This window comes from Ylistrum balloti, unplaced genomic scaffold, assembly GCF_031769215.1.
Source record: "Ylistrum balloti isolate Yb309-2 unplaced genomic scaffold, AGI_CSIRO_Ybal_v1 Utg370208, whole genome shotgun sequence".
Classification (NCBI taxonomy): domain Eukaryota; kingdom Metazoa; phylum Mollusca; class Bivalvia; order Pectinida; family Pectinidae; genus Ylistrum; species Ylistrum balloti.
Window position 1 is genome coordinate 2042879 of NW_026782179.1, and position 25482 is coordinate 2068360.

The 25482-nt window shown below is 34.7% G+C and overlaps 1 protein-coding gene across 1 annotated transcript; it reads right to left on the minus strand.

Moving 5' to 3' along the window:
- Window positions 1-2466: 2466 nt before the first annotated feature.
- LOC132551589 (beta-1,3-galactosyl-O-glycosyl-glycoprotein beta-1,6-N-acetylglucosaminyltransferase-like) lies at window positions 2467-25177 on the minus strand. Its single transcript, XM_060215744.1, has 3 exons — window positions 24541-25177; window positions 9289-10370; window positions 2467-8311 (listed from the first exon to the last, which is right to left on the minus strand). Exons 2-3 carry the CDS (start codon window positions 10328-10330, stop codon window positions 8019-8021), a joined length of 1335 nt encoding a protein of 444 aa, XP_060071727.1. The 5' UTR covers window positions 10331-10370; window positions 24541-25177; the 3' UTR covers window positions 2467-8018.
- Window positions 25178-25482: the final 305 nt, after the last annotated feature.

Here is a 25482-nt window from a genome sequence, read left to right on the forward strand (position 1 = left end):
AAAATGAATGCATTTACGGTATTAACTTACTTATATACTCTATATATAAGAAACATAGCTACTATTTTAATTCAATTCGGTACAAGAATTTTGTTTTTCACAGCAGAATTTTTCATAACTGAAATTTCTTTTTTGATGTAACACATACAGTCTATTTCACTATTTTACTGTAAATGCAGTGGATGGGAAGCAGCATCAGCATAACCGAGCACATCAATGTGTCCATTTCCGTATTGGTTCTTTAGTTGACTAAAGCGAGAGTTTATGGTTTTTGTCAACAAACAATTGAACGCCTGTCGTAGTCTTGTCGCCGGTTGCTTCAGCAAAAGCATTGATGTGAGAAAAACACGACAATAAACGTAATAAGCTGGGTGGTATATCCATTTTGAATTGCATTCACTGAAGCGTGTGTTGTTTTAATATTTTTTTTTAATTAAGATTTGGCAAGACTTTAACAAGATACACGCCGACATATCCACACATTATGTATTGGAAATTACAACTTAATGCATGAGATGTCGTATTTTATTATTACATATTGTATGTAAAATAGATAACTAATCACATTAATAGGATGCGTTATTCTGGGTTTTTTTAATTATTATTATTGATTTATCGATTTCTTCGGTTCGTTCATAAATTTATTTGTATGCGTCTCCTTTTTACTACCATTGAAGTTTGGACTTTATAATGAACAAGCACGGAACACCTATATTAATACATTTATATTTATTAGTTTGTGTGATTTAGTATAGACATTGCTTTATATGCATAATAACCTGGTTGTCAAATTCATCGCGTCTCCTGTTGAAAGGCCGTAACAGTGGACGTTAAACCTGTTAAATTCATTAATAAAGAAAGTAAATTTTATATATTGGAGTATTGTTACTGATCTTAACAAAAATGTATGCTTGTTAATGTATGATCAACAGCTGAAGCTAGCCTGTTGGTTAAGAATTACAACACATAAAGCGCTCGCTGAGCGATTAAAAGTTGGTCCCATGGAGTAGGTGCGTTTACAAGTGTAGTGGTGTAGTGCGATATCGCAAGTGCTGTATGCTTTTTTTTGGCGTAATATCACAGGGAAAATGCAGGTATAGTCATTCGAGGGCTCGCTGTGTAGTTTGAATAAAACATACATTATATCGTAAATGTGTCATCTGGCGGAAACGTCTAAAAGGTTTTCCGATTCGGCAACGATCGTAAAAAGTGGCCTATTCACAAAAAGTGAAATTCAACCGCTTTAATATCAATACAGACGCACGATGTACATGTATACATTTTTGGATATTAGGTTTCCATTTACTGAAATTCGAGTGAAAGATCTCGTTCTTTATAAACATATATGTGGAATACAAACTGGATCCGCGAATATACATTTACGTCCACTGTGTACACGATGTCAATGTATTGCCTTGTATTTTCAACTCGCAAAAAGCGTAAGAAATGTTCACCAAATCAAAATTTACGAAGGACAAAAGTTTTTCAGCATTTGCTCCAAATTTCTGATATATAATCCGTAGATCAATACCTCCACAAACAGGGAAGATATGACGGTTTTGCCAACACCGACGTCACAATGCGTAGTCGGAAGTTAAGGGGTTAAACGAGACCTAAATATGAACAAAGGAAATAGTGAACAGTGATACCCATCAGAAAGTAGAGTGCCATCAGGTGTACCTGCCTGATTAGTGTATTCTGTTTTATTGCTGACACTTAATATGTTAATCTAGGTCAATTTATGAATAAAGCATATCACCATTAGTGATCCAGCTGGCTCACTACTACAAGTCTATCTGAATCATAAAACTGTTCACATAGGCATTCACATAAGTCCTCCTCTTTTCTATAGACTTTCTTCAATACCATCTGCTTCAACTTTGTTATGTTAAACATCTTAAACATGAAAAGTATTAACTTAAATAACTCACTATTCATACATACTTACATGCAATTCTTTTACAAAAATTGGTCGGTCATATTACCTCACCTTGAAATACCTGTTCGACCTGTTCGATCTTGACCGTTATAGATAGTTTGTTAAACCCGTGCATATAACAAATTTGCTGCAAATAGGACGTACAACACTGTATTATACGCCACTGGCTGCAGTCACCAAACTTTGATGTTGTATTCCACGCACTGTGTACTTTTGAACATGTGTATTTCCATATTTGGCAACTACTTATTTATCCATTCTGATTTCGTAGATTCTCCTAACTTCCATGGCAGCGGATGGGGGAGAGATTCCTTACCCATAGGTTCGCACCTTGGGAAAGTTATCTCTGTGGTGTTTTCTGACCCCCATCTTAGACTTGTTTAATGTTTTTCATAACATTGTTAACAAGAAAATTTGGTATATGATGTACATTCATTGAGAGTTTACATATGTACATTTATTTTTTTAACTCATATTCTATTCATTTTTTTTCAAAGGACATGCGCACATGACAGTAATACATAACGTACAGAAAAAAGATCATTTATTCCAGTTTTCTAAACATGCATAGACATTTTATATTAATCAGCCACATTCATACTAGTCAGCCTATATATTCCTTGCTTACATACGTTCACACCCCGATGATCATACATGTTTTAATGAAATTAAAGTGAAGTGAATATTCAATAATGTCTGTGTCATGTTATATGACAGAAAAGAATAGAGACATACGTGGACAGTTACAAGTAGCAGACACACAGACAAGACAAGACAAAACAAGACAAGACAAGACAAAACAAGACAAGACAGACAGACAGAGGGAGGGAGATATATTGACAAGTTAGACAACAAAGACATATACAAAGACAAAACAAACACCCTGAAGTATAATGAGAAATATCAAACCTGTGTAAGAGTCATCAGTTAGGGTAAGGTAGAGACAGATAGACAGACCTTCCAGCAACAAAGGTAGAAACTAATTGAGATTAAAATTGACTACAGCATTACTTAATAAGAAAATAAAAAATTAAAGTGAGCCCAACTGTCAGAGTTAGGTTGATAATATATTTCTATTCTTATTAAAAAATTAGAATCTTTTTCCATTTTCCCCATTCTTTGTTAAAATTATCAAGAAAAGTACCACCCTTTTTTTTTATTGCTATATACTTTTGGACATTATGGTGGTCCTTGAAAGAGTTTATTAGTGAATGTATGTTTAATGTGGTATCAAAACATCTAGTTTTATAAATATAGTGTTTAATGATGATGTTAATTTCATTATCTATTCTACTAAATTCGTGTCTAATTGGCCAAAAACCAAATATTAAAGATTGTTTATTAATAGTAAAAGGAATTTAAAAAGCATCTAAAAGTGTCCCAAGACTCTGTAGTAAGTTTTGTACTTTTTGACATTCCCAGAATATGTGAGATATGGTCTCGGACTCTGATTTGCAAAATATACAAAGAGGGCTTAACACTATGTTTGCCTTGAAAAGTATTGAATTAGTTGTCAGCATATTATGTAAAATCCTATACTGGAACCACTGAAGTTTTGAATCTTTTGTTATTTTAAAAGGTAATGAAAAAATATTTGCCCAGTCAGAATTATCAAAGTGAAAATCATTAGCCCATTTTTTTCTCCCAGTTGGAATTTCATCATTCTTTGATAAAATATTATATAAATGTTTTGTTCCTTAAGCTTTATTGAAGAAAGGCTCTATGTTCAAAGGAATGAAGGGGAGTAAAAGATGTGTGTCCTGATCAATAGGTTTGCCAGTAATGAATAATTTCACAGAGTTGATAATACCTTGGAAATGAAGAAAATTTGTAAATACACTGTATTTCTGTGAAAATTCCTGATAAGAGTAAAAAGTGACAGGATTTGTAGTTTTCAGCAAATCGTTAACCACTCTAATGCCCTTAACGAACCAATTATGGTAAAAAGTAGACTTTCCACCAATAGTTATATTAGGATTATACCAAACAGGTGTTTTCAACAAAGAGAGTTGTCTGCCCTTTAGAGAGTCAGAGTTCAATGGTTTTTTCCATGCTTTTAAGACATCACACCAAAATAAATTTTTGCTCGCTCTTTGACACATATGTGAATAATCAGTTCCACAATTTATAATATAGTCAACATTAAAAAAACTCTTAAGTATAACTTGCCACTTTCTAAATTGTGAACTTCAAAAAAAATCTCTTCATCCATCCTAATTTTAGAGCATCTATAAAATAATTAATATTTACCATTTTCAAACCCCCCTCTAAGTATTCTTAAGTTATAACATTTTTTTTCACTTTGTCTGTTTTACCATTTTGCCCTTGATCTAATAATATTACCCCTTATATTATGTAATCTCATTGCTTCAAGTTCTTTTTTCTTATCTTCTAAGTCATTTAAATCAACATTATCCCTATCTTGTAATTCTTTTATAGTTTTCTTAAAGTTTTCTTCCCTGAGATTTCGCTGCTTCTTAACAAACTCGAATATGCTATCGTCTTCCCCCTTATTTCCATTAAAAGAACTTCCAAAAATAACTGGTCATTAACAGTAAATTATAAGTCAGCATCCGATATTTCTAAAAGATTATCAAAGTTATAAACAGGTAAACAGTACTGCATTTTAACTTTATTAATAAGAGAATTTATAGTACTGAGATATTCTATATCTTGAAGCAATGAGATATTAATTTTCCAAAGCCCTTCCCTCTCTTAAACTTGTTGAATTCTATTTCAATTTTAGGAAAGGAGTGGTCTGATTTATACCCTGGGTCTATAAAAGAATTCTTAATAGAAGAAAGCAGGAAAAAATCTAGCCTGGCTTGTTTTACTGGGTTGCTCATTCTCCAGGTATATCTTTTACAATTCTCGTGCTGTTCTCGAAAAATATCGATGAGACCTTATGCCTAGCTTTTGGGTTATTTATATTCTTATAGTTATTATCCTAATCAAACTCTGGGTTTAACACTAAATTAAAATCACCACATAATATCATCGAATTGTTTTCGAAATCATCAATAGTATCGGAAATGATATTATAAAAGTCTGGGTTATCCTGGTTCGGACCATATATAGTAATAAGAGTCAGTCTTGAACTTTTAATGGTAATATCCAAAGCTAAAAAATTCCCCGTGTTATCCCTCTTTTCTTTATGAACTTTAAACTCAAAATTGTTATTTATCGTTAGATTTGTAAGAGTTAAAAAACATTTTGTACCCCACTCACTTCTAAAAAGATGTTCTTTCTCCTTAGAAAAATGCGTGTCTTGCAGACAAAAATATTATACGATTGATTTTTTAGATATGTGAAGATGTCTTTTCTTTTGAGTCTATCACCTAAACCCTGACAATTAGCACTAAGAATAGTTATATCGTTAGTACTAACACTGACAAAAAAGACAAGATAACACCACGCCGCATAGTCTCGTCAGATAATGCAGGAAATGCGATGGAACACATATAAATGCGTTTCATCTTATTTATCACAGCATCCGTATTGAAACCCAGTGGCGTAGCGTTGACTGATGAAAGGCCTGTCCGAAAGAGAGGAGAAAGCAGAACATAGAACATGTTAACATACAGAGAAAACATAAAATAAATCCTATACGGTCTTAGTCGTTGACAACTGTCCAGCCTACGTGCCAATAATACTGAACCGTGACAAGAAATAGTAACATGAAAGGTCAGCTACAACGTAACTTGTAGTAAATAGACATATGTATATATGTATATATATAAATGTCGTTAATAAAAACAGCCAATTTCAATTCATATTGAGTCTTTGTGGTTTATTTACAAGTCTAACTAGCTTGCCATGGTAGCTGTTCATAGTGGAATCATTTATAAAACATACACACTGTATGAAATGAAAAAGGTAGTGACCAAAATTACATTTGAAATTCTTTTGAAATTAAATAGCGCTTTGGTTGCCTAGTTTTACTGTTTTGTCGTCAAAAGGAAACTTGAATTAAGTAACCGAATTAACCACTGCCTTATAATCAATTATTGAACGTAAAAATAAGAAAACCAATGACGTAAGCTTCTTCCGCCCGCTGTAGTCGAACGCTCAGAATTTGTCTTGCTGACCATTCATAAATGGAACTAACTTCATGTAGAAGAAGATAATATCCCAAAGGTTTTCCATCGAGAACGCAATAACTAGTGCAAGAACAAAGTACTTGTCCGGAGTGTTTACCACAGACGGTTATGAACTACGTGTAGAGAACAGGAAAGAATTTTAATGTTCTATCAATGAAGATCGTTTCTCTTCCTCCCAAGATATAAATGTTTTCTTTAGCGGTGAACACTGCTGTTCTTCTGTAATTAATCAAGCGACTTAGAAACCGCTCATCTTTCCGTGTCCTTGACCAGTCTCCTTGGATTCATTTTATGGTGAATTTGTAGAAGAACTGCTGCTCGCGTCCGTAAATGATGTTCTTCAACATTCTCATCTTCGTTTGATGCATTCTCATTATTACTAGGGCGAAATTATCAAAGCGGAACAGAATAGATTCCTAACATTGATTGCGATCAGCCTGCTGACCCCATCCTCGGCCCAGGTGAAAATCGCACTATCGCCTGTTTAGATAAGCGATGTTGCGATTTTCACCTTCGGCCGAGGATGGCTGACAACGAACATTAAAACATATGCGCATTTGTTAGGTACAGGAAATATTTTCATATCAGCATCTGTATTACCGATGTGAAACAAGACAAAAGTCACAGTTGCAAGGCATTCCTTGCCCCAACATCTACAGTATGGTTTCTTTCCAGATTCAGGATTTTTTTGGGAGAGATACCCGAAACCTAGACAAATATTTTCTCCCGTTTGATACCGCCAATTTATTGATTTGACTGTCACGTACTTTCGCGCCAAATATTCTTCCGTGCATGGGTCGTTTCTTCGTATATTCCCGCCATTTTTATCGAATACTTCACGTCACTTAATTGTAACTTACGAAACAGCGTTTTATTGTAAAAAAAAACATGTAAAAACTTCAGAAAAATGTCTTGTGGATGTACTTAGTGCTTATGAAATTCTAGAACTTTTTTTTCACAGATTTGATCCATTTCCGTTCTCTTAGGCCTTCAGAATCAGAGGGTTTCAAAAAGAACTACCGATTAATGTGTTACTCATATGTCTAAAACTCATGGTGCCCTATGCTTAAAACATTAGGACCTGACCGCATCAGAAGTATGACTTGCTGTCTGTTTAAATTCCAGCTCAATCCTCTCTAAAGTAATAGACACGTAACGCACGTAATTTCCGATATTACATATGTTATAACTGATTCTGATTGCTTTATGAAGTTAGTTTAAACCACGCCGTGTTGAACTAAGTTTAAACGACAGGGTTAATAATCTATGTCTATTATATATATCGTTGACGTCCATGGTCGCAGCCATCAACAATGTTTCCAGACAGATAGGATTCCAATACGCACGTACATTTTTGTTAAATTCACAATTCAACCTAAAAGGGAGACATATTTCAGTTCACATTAATAAAGTTTTCGAAGCTATTATTTTCTTTAATCCAATATGTCTACTGAATCTTAATCCAAGTTAGATTAAAAACGGCAAAATATGAACATAAGAACGATTGTCCTGGAAAAGAACAAAGAAAATGAGACTTAATGTTCCAGAATGAGAAGCGTCTTTTGTTCTTTGACGATACCCGCCACATAAATCGTTGTCAGTCCGGTTACATCACATTCCCGAATGATCATTAAGAAAACCGTACTTCATCAGCTCTCTATACTCTGTATTGTGATTATGTCCTTCAGTTGCCGCCATCTTGCACTAAATTGTGATAATAATTTTCGACATGTAAATATTATAACATGGGGATGCAGACGTGTTTCTATTCCAAAATGGAAAATTAACAATAGGAAAATTGAAAACATCGCTCTTATCATATATTTTGGTGGAAAGCTTTCTCTTTTAACTTCGTTGTAAAAAAATAATTCCAGAGAGCACCGAATATAAAAAAAACTTCTTAGAAGTTCGCACCGATACCTTCAAATAACGTTAGAATAACATAATACTTAACAATCGTACACAAACTTTAAATCCTCTTAATACTGTCGTTTTTTTTCATCAGGTATAAGAAATGGTAAGTTTTTATAGTAATAAGTTTCGAACGGTAGTCCAGCGTAAGTCTTGTTTTGCAACCATTCTTCCATACAGGCGAGTGCCATAGGCTGGTAGTCGTAATAGAACTTATTGGCAAACATCTCTTTGCGTGAAACAAGTTCTTGAAGGTCCCCAGCTCCGAAAACACATACACCTCTCACAAATCTGCCGTGACAAGCACTCACGCCACCCCAGATAGCATAGGTAGCTAACCAGGGTTTATTGTCTGGAACACCTGAATGGAGAAATACAAATAACATTTACAGAAGGGCATTGGGAACCAATATGGATTTATCAAACCTCTTTATTTGCAAAATACTTTATGGCATAGTAAATGAAAGAAGAAAGATTGCTTGAGTATTATTGAAGGAAGGAACACTGTTTAAATAACATATGATACTGTTTTGATTAAAAACCTTGACACGAGTATTCAGACGATATTGATTCCGATATAGGCATTCAAATTGCTGTGAAATATATCCTATAGAACTATAAAACAGTTAATGTAGTTGTTCCTTGGTAACAGTTGTTGTGATATCCTCCTGGCTACATGTTATAAAACATAATTATAGAATAAAATATTCATGTATAATATCCTCTACTCAATAAACCCAACTTTATCAATATTCACTGAATTTCAATATCGTTGTGTATTTTTTCCATCGTACTTGTATTGTATCCTTTTAAAGTGATATACATACCACTTACATTTAGATTACTTGTGTACAACTTATATACGTCAGCATCAGAAATGTACATAGCAATAACTACCGTATAACGGATTATATTCGCGTGCATAATATGTTCGATATTAAGCGATACAGTAATGTGATCGCGAAAATATAATCCCGAAATAATGAGACACTTGTAGAATAGACGTCCTTGAACGTCCAGATCGAGAAATTTTAACCGTTTTGTTATAATATAATTTGATCGCCCGTGAAAATAACCAGCTGTACCAGGTATTTAGTGCCCACCCATCAACAGTGAATGCAAACGAATATCTTGGTCACATATATTTATCCTGAATAATCGCCAGGATGTGTAATAACTATCGAGTTATATCCTCTCTTGGAAGGATTTGAATGGTCACTGCACCAGGTCTTAGTTGAGTCTTTCTTAACTAAATGAATGTGACCAAATCGATTAGAATTTAGATATCTATTGAAAAAGATAATCAGTGTGATCGATTGTCAGTGTATGAATACGTACCTTTATAGCCCCCTGGGGCATCGATGTTTTTATCATGGTTAAGCGTCGCCCAGTAATACTCATCAGGGCTCTTTACCTCCCCCAGCCACTGTAACATGTCTTTCGATTTTTGATCGTTTAATATAAAATCCACAAACTTTCTACTGAATACACCATAAGCACTTCCCTTCACAACAGAAATGTTATGGGGAGGATTTTCTTTCTTCTTGCCAGTGTTGTGAAGAGTTTTGCCAACTAAAATGAACTTTGTTCGATACCTTCCACGCATCATTCGGCCAGGCTTGGTGATGCCTTCTATATCGTTAGCACCATTATACAAACGAAGAATTTTCACCAATTCTCTGTTTGTTTTTAAAGGAAATTGCTGACTAGGTAAATTGATGAAGTATTTCCATTGTAGTTTGGCTGCTAATAAATCACTCATACAGTTAAGGTCAGCGGTCAGCCTTGACATTCCTTCATATACCACGTCCTCTAGCTTTGAACTGATGAAGACATTGTCGAAACATCTCGCTATTGACCGGACTGCTTCATGAACAACATGTTTTGCACTTAAATCTATATGTAAACAATATATATTACTCGGTCTGTATATAGCCCGTAACAATCGCTCAGACTGATCGACATCCTTGTAGAGGAGAATACTGAAAGCGATTGGAAAATTTCTTTCCTCATATGAAAGAGTTTCAAGACCCATATAACCTCGGTCACGTTTAAATTTAGCACAGTCTTTTGTCATTTCAATATACATATTGTCAGGTATAGTTATGTTCTTTATATCTGCAAAATTCACGTGTTTTGCTTTCTCAGTTTCCGCCTTATCCCCTTCTATTACCTTAGCACAATCTACAGTAAATACTTGTCGTTTTAGTCCATGGAGATTGTTTATGCTCACGTGCAGCGACGGGAAATCTTTCCAGGAAGACACATTCTGAGGCAGATATTGGTTATCAAGAACCTCATTACTTTGAATCCAGAGTGTTAGTACTAAACCAATGCTGATAAGTAAGCTTACGATTTTCAGTTTCCTTCTTTTCCACATATTGTAGACGATGTCTTATCCGCTAAATTCCTCTCCTCATCTACAATATAACAATAACATAGTTAGAATAAGCATATACGAGTTTTTATTAAGAACTTACACGTGGTACAGATCAGGTGGATATGTATTCTTACAAAAGTATTATTAACCTTTAATATAAAATAGTATATACAGCAATTATATTAGTCGAGGAAATTGACTGTTGGGAGTTCCATCCTAAATTTACCAGTTGTAACGTAATGTCAATTAAATAGTATCCCATGTCGTCATAAGAAAAGGGTTAATACAACCAAATATGATTACTCTAAATGTAAATATACATTTTAACGCTGACAATACGTTTGCTTCACTAGATGCATATATCGCAAAATCTTTGTTCACCATTATAACAATTGTTTATGCATTTATTTAAAAAAAACAAATCTTAAATGGCCTTTTACTTATTCCTACATTGCAGTCACAGCTATATCAGCAACGTCACTAGAGGGAAGTGGACGTGCCCACACCTACTGTGCGAGCTCTCAGTTCTCCTATGCCATGCAGACAGATATATGGCGAAGTTTCTACTGAAAATTGGCACATCGATTGGTAATGGTTGTTTGTATCTGATCGTATGCTCAAACTTTCAATATGTTTTAAATATTCTGCATTCGAAGGGATTTTCATTTTCCAATTGACTAAATATTGTTGAACACTTATCGAGCTAAAAATAGCTCCTATATACCTCTCAAAGAGGGATACTTGCGTTAACGCCTTGAACCTCGTACATCTACAGCAAAATCTGTTCAATGAAAGTTAGCAAGAGATATATTCGTTCTCTTCAGGGCTACTGTTGGTGAGTACACAGAAGAACTCAGTGACGTAATTCCTTCAAGAAAACGTCAGGAAAATTCCCAGGTCAAAAGTAACAATTTGATCAATGACTCCGAAGGCCTCCAGAGTTTACGAGAAATACTTGTAAAGTGTCAAGTGGACATGAACAATATGAAATGTGAGCACAGACACGAAATAAACTCAATGAAAAACTTAATAACGAAGAATGAAAATGAAATACACGCCCTCAAGACGTCGCAGAAAATAGGGAAGAAAAAAGTAGAGGCTAAAACATGCGGGAAAAAATCGCTAGAGGAGCTTAACTCGTGCAAAACTCGTATCGCAAAACTAGAGAAAGAACTTTGACGCATGACCAAAACAAAAAACAGAATGAATTGTGGACGAACAACAAAAACGATATAGATACCCGCGTGAACACTCTAAACGAGGAGATTGATGAATACAATACTGCTAAAACCAACATTGAGAAGAGGATTGGTAACCTTAGCAAAGAAGTCAAAACGGTTGCCGAAAACATGAACGATTTCCTTACAATATCAAAAAGAATTGACAACAATCAACTGAATGGCGTGGCAAGTTGCAAAACTTCCGTTAAACTGATGGCTCAAGAGGTGAAATCTGTAGAGGAAGAAATGAGAAAAATGAATGACATCATACAAGAGACACAAAACCGCGCACAGAACGTCCAACATCAACTGAACAAATTTGTAAAAGGACAAGACAGTAGACAAAAAAGTAAACATATCAGTGACAATATTAAAACGGTTAGTGACAAAACAGACGAACAAACGGTATCTCCAATAGAAACATCTAACCGTTATGCTCCACTGAGGCGTGATGGACTAGATAAGTCGACTGAAACCTCCGAACAGTCATGTTCTTACGCTCCCGCAACACAACACCCTCTGCAGTTCCTTACACCACAGACTATAATACCCACAAGAGATATGGTCAACCATCAGCCAGGTAAAACCGAAGGAACAAATTCTATTTCTGATTCAGTCCAAATTAAAGTTCATTGTCCTTCGTCAGTGTGTCACCCGACTCAACAGTGACAGCAAAGGCGAAGCGACAGATTTGTTGGGTTCACATCTGTTAGACAAAAACGTGTAAAAAGGTATTATATACACGGAATAAACAAATATACCGCCTCCGAGAGTGCAATGAGAGACTTTCTTGAAAACAATGGAGTTAATTTCACGTTTCTACGTTATTTCGAAAAGCGTCATAAAAACACTGCATCTGCTCAGTAGAATGTATTAGATGATGGTTCTTCTTCTCTGGACAATCAAGAATTTTGGTCTGCAGGTATATACGCCAGACCATGGCTGCCACGAAATGTCTTTCTGAATGAGCACAATGACTGAAAACCACATAATTAATACTATGTGCTGGTACTGCGAGGGAATCATGGCCGGTTCGCCTTATCTCCTCGTCTGCCTCAATTCATACGATATAGACTTGTGCGGCTTGTCGGAGCACTGGGTGAGAGAATATCACTTGTCGTTCTTTGATAGTTTTCTTGGTTCTGATTATAAATGTATTGTAAAACCAGTTTATGAAACGGTTCCTTTCCGATATAGGTGTAGTATAAGCGGTGGCGTATGCATGTTGTATAAATCCAGTCTTAACGTACAAGAAATCTTCATCGACAGTCCTAGAATTGTTGGGCTTGAATTACAGTCACATAACGGAGACTATTCATACTGGTTTTCTGTATACATGCCTGCGTCCTCGAGACCTATTGAATTTTTTTAACGAACACATTGATATACTTGAATCTCTGTATAATGTATAGTTTTTATAGTTGGGGATTTAAACGTTAAGATACAAGGCGACCGATACAATTTTATAGAGAACAGTCGTTCACGATCTTTTCAGAATGTTTTAAATAGAGTTAATATGATTTCGTTAAATGTACGGTCTGATTGCATCGGTCCTGTGTATACGTTTCATCCAGAAACGGAGAATTTCACAGCAATACACCATATATTGATTGAGTCATGCTCTATAGATCTTGTACGGTACTGTAAAGTTTTAGATGACAGCGAGACCTTATCAGAACATTGTCCTTAAGTTTGTTCAGTTTACTTACCTAAAACCATATCTGTGGAAAATTTATCACGTTGTGATAGATACAAGTGGAAAAAAGCCTTTGATGATGGTTCTATATGCAATTATAAATATTGTGTAAAATACTTACTGAATTCTATCAACGTACCTGATGAAAATGCATCTTCGCAAAATATAGATCTTTATTATAATGATATAAGCGCTGCCCTAACTGAAGCCGCAAATATTTGTATACAAAAATATGAATATAAAAAATATCTTAAACCCTATTGGGATACCAGGTTGACGAATCTGCATCGAGAAATGTTACAAAAGCAGAGTACCTGGATACAATTTGGAAAGTATAGACAATGTTGTGACTTGTTTACTGAATCTAAAAATTGTGAAAGATAATTTCGGCGGCAACTTCGAAATTCTTTTGAATCACATATGACAAAAATGTTTGCTAAAATCGATATATTGGGTGAATTAGACCAACATTTGTTTTGGCAACTTTTTAAAAGCAAAAACAAAGCACCGAAGGTTAAACAAACTGAATTGAGATATGATGGGAAAACGTTAAGAGATACGGTTGATATTTTGAAAGGTTGGTCTCTGCATTTCCAGAATATCTTTAAAACTATGACGTCGAAGAATTTGACAGTGGTTTTCACAAGGAAATCAAAGACAGAATCAAAGTGATAAAGTCGAATAATTGTTTTGATAGAGACACGCTTTTATGTGATGCTTTTTCTTGCCAAGAAATCAACCATGTATGTAAAAATTTAAAAATAAATAAGGCCGGTGGGCATGAGGGTCTCGTATATGAACATGTAAAATATGCAGGACAGCCTCTGATTCATCATATACGGAATTTATTCAGTCTTGTTGTTAAACACGAATATATCCCTAAAGACTGGAAATATGGCATTATAGTTGCTTTACACAAGGGTCATGGGAAGCCTAAAGAAGACCCCAATAGTTACAGGGGAATAACACCTATATATATATTTTTTTAATTTTTTGAAATGGCTATTGTGAACAGAATTACTGACATAATTGATTCTGACATATTTCCAAACAGACAACAGTCAGCATATCAGAAAAATCTATGCAGTCTCTGTACAGCATTTAATGTGCATGAATGCATTTATTATAATTTGGAATATGGTTCAGATGTATACGTGTCATTTTTGGATAGCACAAAGGCCTTCGATATTGTTTGGCACGACGGTTTATTAGTTGTATGACATTGGTCTAACGGGGAAAGTATGGAATATACTTAGATATATGTATACAGATGTACAGAGTTCGGTGGTATTTAATGGCGTATTTTCTACACCGCTGAAAATGGAGAGAGGAAATTTACAAGGTGGGGCTCTATCTGCCAAAATGTGCTTAGTTTTTATTAATGAACTATTAAATGAGGTTGAAAATTCTGGTTGGGGGGCAAGAATAACTGACATACTTGTCAATATTCCAATCCAAGCTGACGATATTTGTTTAGTAAGTTCCAATATTGTGAGTCTACAAAAAATGTTAAACATTTGCGAATCCTATAGTCGAAAATGGAGGTTTATGTATTCAGCATCAAAGAGTAAAATTGTTGTATTTTCAAATAAAAGAATTGTAGATATAAATCAAAATTTCTATCTCTACAACAGTGTATTACCAGTTGTCGCAGACTTTATACACGTTGGTATTCTATTAAACTGTAAGCATAATTCCATGGAAAGAACAAAATTTGCTTGCAATAAATTAAAAAGTGGTACCATGGCCCTTCTACGCTCAGGCGCCCATCAGTGTGCTCTTAACCCATTAACAGTTTCAAAAATTATGAAATTAAAAGTTTATCCTTCTGCACTTTATGATGCGAACTGTGGTTGCTTTCGACTACTGAGTTACTGATGTTAGAAAGGGCCCAGCGTTTTATTGTAAAGTCTATCCAAGGTCTAGATAATAGAACAAGAACTGACATGTGTACCTCTCTACTTGGGTGGACGTCATTAGAAGCATATTTAGATACTAAAAAACTTTTGTTTCTCGGTAGAATATGTAGAATGAGAACAAGTAATTTGACCAGTAAAAATTTTATTGTAAGATGTTTTTTGTATGCAATTAATGAATGTGTACAAAATGGTTATATACCAGATATTGTCAGAATCCTCAAAAAGTATAATTTACTCCAACATTTCGAACTTTTACTGGATCACGGTACTTTTCCAAACAAAACACATCGGAAGAAACTGACTTATAATTTTGTAAAAGACTATGAAACAAATGCATGGTTACAAAGAATGTCTAACAATGCAGATTTTTCAAGATTTAAACTACTGCACGATTGTTTAAAACCACACTGTTTGTGGAAACTAGCTCTGTATCACCCTAGTACTCTCGATAATATCCGTTATGTAATCAAACTTATTGTTTCTATACGAAACTCAAATACACAATTTTTGTGTCATTTTTGTGGATATTTTTATACAGATATTGTGAATCATGCAATTCTACATTGTTCAATAACAGAAATTGTACGTGACGATTTATGGTGCGCAATTGTGTCTATTTCGAGTATTGAATTTATTTCATACTTACAATTATTGTCAGAGTATATATTGCTTCACATTTTACTAGGAGGTCCTCTGGCATATCAGTTAGACAAACATGATTTTGAACAATTTAGACTGAAGGTCAGCATGTTCTATAAAAAGGATGCTTGAACTATATGGCTATGTATAGTGCGCCAGGAGACCTTCTGTATTATATACACTTAAAACCTATTATTGTGACATATATACTTATTATGTAATTATTTCATAACTTTATAACTTGCAAGATAATCTTTCACGGAGTATGAATTACATAAAACTAACATATTGTATGTATAATCATAATTTGTGACATCTACATTAATTTCCACCTTAATGGTATGCTTTTCAAGTTGATTTATTTTGTAATTTGTATGTTATGCTCTTCATCTTTGGAGGAAATAAAGACAATAATAATAATTTCATATTCTCATACGCTGTAGAAAAAGCCATTTACATCAAATATGTAATTGTTATAAATGTAAATAAGATAATTTATACAATTTTTCAATTATTTTAAAAAATAAATCGGCATATGCATTGTGTTTTAAGTCGTTGATAATCATGGCATTTTATAAACATTTTATATGAAATATTGATAGTTTTATCAATTACACCAAAGATCATATGTCATAACAATTGTTTAGAAATACGTTTCTGCAAAGAGGAAATTTAGATTATATGAAAAATTAACAATTCAAGCAGAGTAAGCCACAACCATAGGAAATGTTAAGATATATATATATATTATGGGATTTAGCTGATGAATTTTCTCGGTCCATGCATAATGCATGTCTTTCTCTGTCTTTTTATTTTTTATACGGAAGCCCACCTAGCAAACACGTAACCAGACTTAAAGTTGATCAGTATAGATGCGATTTACATGGGTCATAAAGAGGTAACATTCATCTGTCATATTTGTAACATGCTCACGAAGATTTTTATATCATAACATTCACCATTACTGGAAGTGTAGAAGGAGTCTCCTGTATAAATACAGAGGCATGATGGAATTAATACAGAAAAAGTATTCAAAGAAATAATGCTTCTTAATCTTACTGTACTAATACATCTTATAGTATGGCAGATGATAAATTTACTATTCATAAAACCAAAGAAAGGGTAAAATATTAATATAAAAGCTTAATCCCCACCCTACTCCCAACACACGCACACCAAACATATGCACACATTGTCAGTTATCAACAAAAAATTTTACTATTTAAGAAATATGCAATGACCTTCATTATGTTTAATTTAGTTTTAAAATGATTGATTCGTATCATTAAATCGTTAAGTCATAACAGAAATCAGAAAAAGTATTGTTTGATGTTGGATGTTTTTTTGTTATGGAATAAATCAGGGAAAATGGTAGTTTATCCTTTACCATGGCCAAGACCATACTCAAGAAACTAGAATACAGAATGTTCGTTAATACGATTTGTACATTGGAATGAAATAGGTGAGTACAACACTTGAATTTTGAGCATAAAACCTTGAGTTTGAGCATGAGAAAGACTTCGTGAATGCGGGCCCTGTTATACGATATGGCGGTGATATGACTGCTTGGTAGGAATACCAGCGAATGATAATTCTCGTCTTTCCCAAATATTGGACAATTTCACCGGGAACGACACATTTACTGCTAACAAATATTAGTATGTAATATCAGGTTTTATTTTGTCAAAAAACAGTCGGTTAAATGCATCTTATGAGCGAGGCCTTGGAGCATTATGACCCTGAGGATTTGCGGCATATCTCTCTACACTCTTGTTATTTCGTTATCAGCTTAATGTAACAGACCGTGGTGTCGTATACTGGCCTTAGTCGATAAAATCCTTAACTACTGTAAGCATATAAGATCCTAAATTAAATAATGATGGGTGTGAAGATATCGTTTATTATAGTCATGATATCTAGAGCCAAGGTCAAGCTGAAATAAAAGTGTTTGACCGAATGATAGCGTTAGGTATTCCGTATAAATAATGTTAATAAGACATTAGATAAGCTCTAAACCTCAATTACGGACAATCAATGGTTCAAACCCCTTTAAATATGGCAACCTATCGCATGAAAATGAACAAGGGATTCTGAGTATGCACTTTTGGTTACTGAAGTAACCAGTTGTACCAGTTGGAGACAAAAATGATTGAAACAATAAATTATATTTTTGCACTGCCAAAACACTCCATAAACAAATAAAATAAAATTCGAGAAATGTTAAAATTCAATAATGAAGTATGAAACAAACAGGATTTTGATTAACTTCAATTTGTCCATCTACTGATTAATACTTTTTTCTTATAAGAACAGCTGTCAATAATGAATCATCCATCAATATATTCTCTGAAATGTTCTTATTTTCGTCGATACATGTGTAACTGAAACAAATGGTACTAATACCACACACCACTGAATGGGTAATCAAAGGTACTTGTCTATTTCAGGCTGTTGATAAAGCTTTTAAACTGACGCGACGTCTTTGAATTTTAAGTAATAAGCCATTGGATAGGGTGATACAAATGATATGATACAGCAGTATTTTTGATCTGAACAGGTTAAGGTTGTTTCGCGAAATACAGAGTGTCATACTATCTTCTTTGACCGAGGATCAACACAAGGCATCATAAACTCTTAAATGGTCTAATATGTCTCCTACTTTTCAAACGATACAAGCTACAGTGGTGTGCCAAAAGTATTCAGTCACAGTCGCGGCGTGTTGACATTTTGACATAAATATGGCCGATATAAAATGACACCACGAGGGAAATAGATAACTTAATAACAACAAAATTACACACTTTCCAAAAACATTTATATCTGGAGACTGTGCAGGCCAACTCATGCAGTTGGTTCCATTCCGGGCAACATATTTCTGGATGGAAACCGCACGATGTACGGGATCAACTGCGGCATGTAAATGCCACCGATGGGGTGGGCAAGCGTGTTGCTATTAAGAAATGGAAAATTTACAATAGGGAAATTGAAATCATTACGCTTGTCACACAAGAAAGTCAACAACATCATTTAAAGAAGTGGGACTTTTTAGAACAAATAAAAGTAGATAGATATCAAATTAATAAAAACTATGACCAAGTATCAAACACTAGCTAAAGACACAGAATTAATTGTATTGCAGGAAAATGATGAAGCAGTTTTTACCAACGTTTACATTATATGCAAATTATACGTGTAACATATGTGCATATGATACATGTATGTATGTACAAAAACACAAAAACCAGACATCGTAAAGGGTTGGTTACTTGTGAAAGATACTTAAATATTAGACACACTTGATGAGCGCATAACCTTTGATTCTTTTTGCATAATGTACAGTCTTACAATATTCTGATTTGAATTCGATACATTGTCATAGCTACATTATACATGATATTTTTACTACTTTTGGTTGAGATACATGTGGAAATTCAATTTAAATAACATCAATTCTCCTTAACGAAAAATGCATTAGTCCATATATCTAGGATAGGACTGAGACTATAAAAACTTATGCAACCAACATTAGACTCGATTAACCATTTCCATTCACAAAGGATTTTACATAAATACAATTTCTGTTTCTTAATCTTTATTATCCGTTTCGTCGCACAATACAGAAACTCAGCATATTAGAAGTCATTATCTACTCAACTTGAAAATTATCAGACATATTGTCTGTTTTATCTTCACTATTTGAGTTACATATTCAGATTTATGACTTAAATGAGCTAAACATTTTGGCTTGATTCCTATAATCATATGATAACCATCCTATCCCACTGACCATAAAAAGGCTACATTACCGTTTGTTTAGGGTTGTAATCAACCAGAAGTTGTTTTGAAAGAGACGATTTTTCCTGTTCTCAATATGTAAAGATTGCTTGAAAGTTACACAAGAATTCTTAGTTTGAAATATCAAAAGGTTGTACAAAAGACACAAATGAACAGCATTTATTCAATGCTTTAGAATTACTTAATCTGTATCGTTTTTCTAAGACCTGTCAGTAATAACAAATCTATACAACATGATATAATTACGTTTAAGCCTATGTATCTTATTTTTATCTTCCAATATTGAACGTTCCAGATAACTACCATGTCAATCTATGATAAAGCATAATTTTCTTGCCACCAGGTGTGGTCAGAAAGCGTTTTTTTGTTGTGTTAACTAAAGTTTCGTATACTGTCAACTTTCCATTTAGATCGTAGAGAATAAATACTTTAACGATGTTAGTGTTTCTGTCACACTTGCTCTTTTGATAGCCTTTGGACACGTAAAGCAATTACCACAGCATTAAAAGACTACATGATAATTGTGTTTACATGGCATCCTGTGTTAGCTTTGGTACATTTATTGTGTTTTTAAGTTTAAAGTATGAGCAAAATTTCTCAGGTTGGTGATTGTTACTAAGCAGGAGTTTTTTGGGTTTTTTTTCATTCTTCCAAGTATTGAAAAGAAAACCTTTTGGACTTTGGGAAAACATGTTGTTTGGTTGTACTATCATACCGTACAGTAAATAATGACTTCCTTGTGATACATGTTTCTTAAACAGACTTTAAAAAATGTTGAAGGAACCCACATGCTTTACCACATGTTATAAATTACACATGACGAATGAGTGTATGAAAAATAATGATGTGACGCGTGAGTGTATGTAATGATGTGACGTGTGAGTGTATGTAATGATGTGACGTGTGAGTGTATGTAATGATGTGACGTGTGAGTTTATGTAATGATGTGACGTGTGAGCGTATGTAATGATGTGACGTGTGAGCGTATGTAATGATGTGGCGTGTAAGTGTACGTAAAGTAATGATGTGGCGTGTACGTAAAGTAATGATGTGGCGTGTAACCGTACTTAAAGTAAAGATGTGACGTGTATGTGTGTGTTGTGTTGATGTGACGACGTTGTAGTGTATACGCTATGATAATGATAGAATTGTCTGGAAAATATGTGAAGGTTTTACATTTAAATTGAAACGTGAGTGTGAATTAACATATAATGACAAGCTTGATCTAGTATTATTGCTTTTTTAAAAAATTCTTTTTTAAATATGTATGATTTTTCTTCAAATCTATGAAAACAATTGGAACAATGTTTATACTTTAATATGCATAAAATGGATAGACTGAAATGCTAAGATGAACTAAAATTCAATCTTTAAACACTCACCTATTTCTATTGGAGGTACAATATACATCCGTTCTATCTAATGGTCCTCTGGGTAACTGACTTGTAGCAATAACTGTCATGATGGCAGGAAAGGGGCGTCTCACTACCCGATTTCCATTTACCTTTATGACTGACGTGTATTGATAACGCTGCACAACTAAAGATACGATATCTGGGCAGGTTATTTCCGTCTACAGCGCTTTATTCTTCATTCCCTATATGTCACAACACGCTGATATCCAATTATTATTTATTAACTTGTGAGAAGGCAATATTGAGGCATAATGTGTCAAATCAAACACTTGACATCTGTTTTAAAAGGTATAATAAGTTGTCTGTTAACAATGATATACGCTTAAAACAACAAAATAGGACATCATATAGTGTTTATGAAATGTAAACAACAGACAACCAATTCAGATCCAGGTTAAAGGGACAGATTAGATATTCAGCGCAGCTCAGTTTGACAACACACAGTGGAGATACTGATCCGTCAGATAAATTGACTAGAAGACACACGGTCGATTGACACTTCCACTAAAAATATATAGCCTCTTAGCTCATACAAAGAAGAACGAAATAGATATCAGTTACAGTTTGATTCACATATATGGAACCTAAGACGAGACTTAAGAAAGCCTTAATTAGTCGAAATAAATATCCAAAATGCATATATAATACCAGAAATATGTAGTAGATGGATCTTAATAGCGAGTGCAGCTTTAATGTACATCCATTGCGCGTGGAAAAAATTAAAAGTGGAAAAACCCTAACAAAAATGCATTTGTGAACAGTTTGTATGGCGTGTTAAACGTCTATGGGAACGAACTTGCACCCCTTTGTTGATTGACTTGTTTTCACACGAGACTGAATTTATCGCACAGCTATCTAGATCAAATAGATCTTACATACCAAGAGATTTACTTTCCACATCTATCGAATATAACTTCAATAAATCCGCGACATGACAAATTATTCTCCCATTATCAGCCATTTCCCATCATAGACAGCTTTTCACCAAGCTGTATCACTAGTGTGATGATTTACATTTTCCTCTCGTGAATTTTCCATTTATAACTTAGATCTAATCATCCAAATTATCCTTTGTTATATGGCACATCTTAAAATATTTTACAAGCACATTTTATGAAATGTAGAAATAATGCTATATAAAGGCAAACAAATTTTGTTTGCTTCAAGTGTACTGTAATAACCCTTTTTGACTGTGTAATTGCCGGGTTTGTGTAGTGTGACTGGCGCATTAATGTAGTGTAACTGACGCGTTAGTGTAGTGTAACTGACGTGTTAATGCAATGTAACTGGCGTGTTAATGTAGCGTTGCTGACGTGTTTATGTAGTGTGACTGGCGTGTTAATGTAGTGTGACTGGCGTGTTAATGTAGTGTGACTGGTGTGTTAATGTAGTGTGACTGGCGTTTTAATGTAGTGTAACTGGCGTTTTAATGTAGTGTGGCTGGCGTGTTTATGTAGTGTGACTGGCGTGTTAATGTAGTTTAACTGGTGTGTTAATGTAGTGTGACTGGGGTGTTAATGTAGTGTAACTGGCGTGTTAATGTAGTGTGGCTGACGTGTTAATGTAGTGTAACTGGCGCGTTAATGTAGTGTGACTGGCGTGTTAATGTAGTGTGACTGTCGTGTTAATGTAGTGTGACTGGTGTGTTAATGTAGTGTGACTGGCGTTTTAATGTAGTGTAACTGGCGTTTTAATGTAGTGTGGCTGGCGTGTTAATGTAGTGTGGCTGACGTGTGTGTGTAGTGTAATTGCCGGGTTTGTTTAGCATAACTGACGTGTTTATGTAGTGTGACTGATGTGTTAATGAAGTGTTGTGCATATCATATGTAGTGTGACTGACTTGTTTGTGTAGTGTATTTGACGTGTTTATGTAGTGTGACTGACTTATTACGTTGTGTGATTGGCGTGTGAATGAATTGCTATGACTGATGTGTTTATAACATTAATTGTGGCTGATGTGTTTTTACATATAGTGTGACTGGTGTATATGCCATGAAATGTGACTGATGAATGTACTAAATGAAGTGTGACTTATGTCTTTATTACATGTAGTGTGGCTAATGTGTATATCACATGGGTCGTGACTAACGAGTATATGGCATAAAGTGTGACTGTGTGTAGAGGGAATGGTGTGTTAATTAAATGCCATGTGACAGATGTGTATATGATATGAAGTGTGACTGATGTGTCTATGACAAAAAGTGTGACTAATGTGAATATGACATGAAGTGTAACTGACGTGTGTATGACATGCGATATATCTGACGTGTATATGACATGAAGTGTTACTGATGTGTGTACGAAATGCAGCGTGACTGAGGTGTATATGACATGAAGTGTGACTGACGTCAATGGTATATATTACATGTAATGTTTGATTGTTGGGTTTTGCCGGCACGTGCACAGCCTGTGTCATTTTGAGGCGGGGTATCCTTGAAAAAGTAAGTGAATATCCTACTGGACAACATAAAGAAGATTGCCATCCAAACCAATCAGGGCTAAGTGTATTGCTCAAGAATACAACCACTACAGCGCATACCTGTCGGAGACGTATATCACATGTGTTTTGATATAATGTGTGTTACGTACATCACGTGTGTGTTGATATAATGTGTGTGACGTATATCACATGTGTGTTGCCATAATGTGTGTTACGTACATCACGTGTGTGTTGATATAATGTGTGTTACGTACATCATGTGTGTGTTGATATAATGTGTGTTACGTACATCACGTGTGTGTTGATATAATGTGTGTGACTTATACCACATGTGTGTTGACATAATGTGTGTTACGTACATCACGTGTGTGTTGATATAATGTGTGTTACGTACATCACGTGTGTGTTGATATAATGTGTGTGACGTACATCACGTGTGTGTTGCCATAATGTGTGTTACGTACATCACGTGTGTGTTGATATAATGTGTGTTACGTACATCATGTGTGTGTTGATATAATGTGTGTTACGTACATCACGCGTGTTTTGATATAATGTGTGTGACGTATATCACGTGTGTGTTGATATAATGTGTGTGACGTACATCACGCGTGTTTTGATATAATGTGTGTGACGTATATCACGTGTGTGTTGATATAATGTGTGTGACGTACATCACATGTGTGTTGATATAATGTGTGTAACGTACATCACATGTGTGTTGATATGATGTGTGTGACGTACATCACATGTGTGTTGATATAATGTGTGTGACGTACATCACATGTGTGTGTTGATATAATGTGTGTTACGTATATCACATGCAGTATCACTGATGTGTAAATGCAGTGTGGCTGACGTGTTTATGTATTTTGACCGATGTGTACATGAAATGACATTAGGACGACGTGTGTATTTCATGAACACGATTTGACGTCTAATTACAACTACATCCATGAGAGTACATCTGCATTTGATTACTACGAGACCAGCTTGATCAGCGTGGATAACTGAATTGTGTGATGAAATAGCCTATTTTATAATAAATTATCAAATAAAAAGATCAAACTGGCTCTGAATACTTACGAAAGTATGATTTTGGCTCATGCTTCCAAACACAGGAACCGTTGAAGTCTAGCACTGACCACTTCTATCTTCTATTCACAAGCTTGGCATACACATACACATGGATAGAACGTGCTTCTGAAATGCGGTATTGATCTGTTTCCAGTAGGATTTATATCACCGTGTAGTTGCGATGCTCTCACGTTTGCCAAACCAGAACACACGAGTCAGCTTCTATACATGATACAGAATGGTAAATTCGAACCTGTATCATTTAATTTTAGATACACATGATGAAGAATCGGTTACCAGACGAAGACATTATGGTTTTGAATTCAGCGATGTATCTCCAGTACCATTTTAGATGTCGACTGAGGGTGGGTATTGATTTCGCCAGCTTTGTAGTCATGACGTAGTCGTAATCATCCAGCCTGGTTCTGACGTGATAGTACGAGAGACACATGGTTTCTTTTCACACCAGAGTGTACTGTGTCCCTCTGTGCATAATTACCGATTTCTCCGCTCACTCGCCCCTGCCTACAATCGTAACACTCTGTATTAATTTTCCTATACTGATTCTATTATCTGACTTTTTGCGCCTAATTAAAGTGAGCGTATGGCAATCTCCCGTCAGTATTTAGACATTTTCCTCATCTTGAAGAAAAGACATAATGAAAAAACAGTCAACTAATACTTGTAATGACACACAGATTATGTACGTATAACGCTAACGTCTTCAGTCTCCTTTAAGCCAACAATGCCACTCGTGCGCAATGATTTCCATATGTCGTGAAAGTGTTGACATCATTATGTACTAATAGAACATCAAACATCAACCCTACATCTCGTCTCAATTTCTGAGACATGGAAATTTCCAAGTTCATCAGACAGCGAAATATGCCATTCTATAAGGCAGGATTACTGAATTATGTTGTCAAAACTCTGTAATTAATCATCATTAGG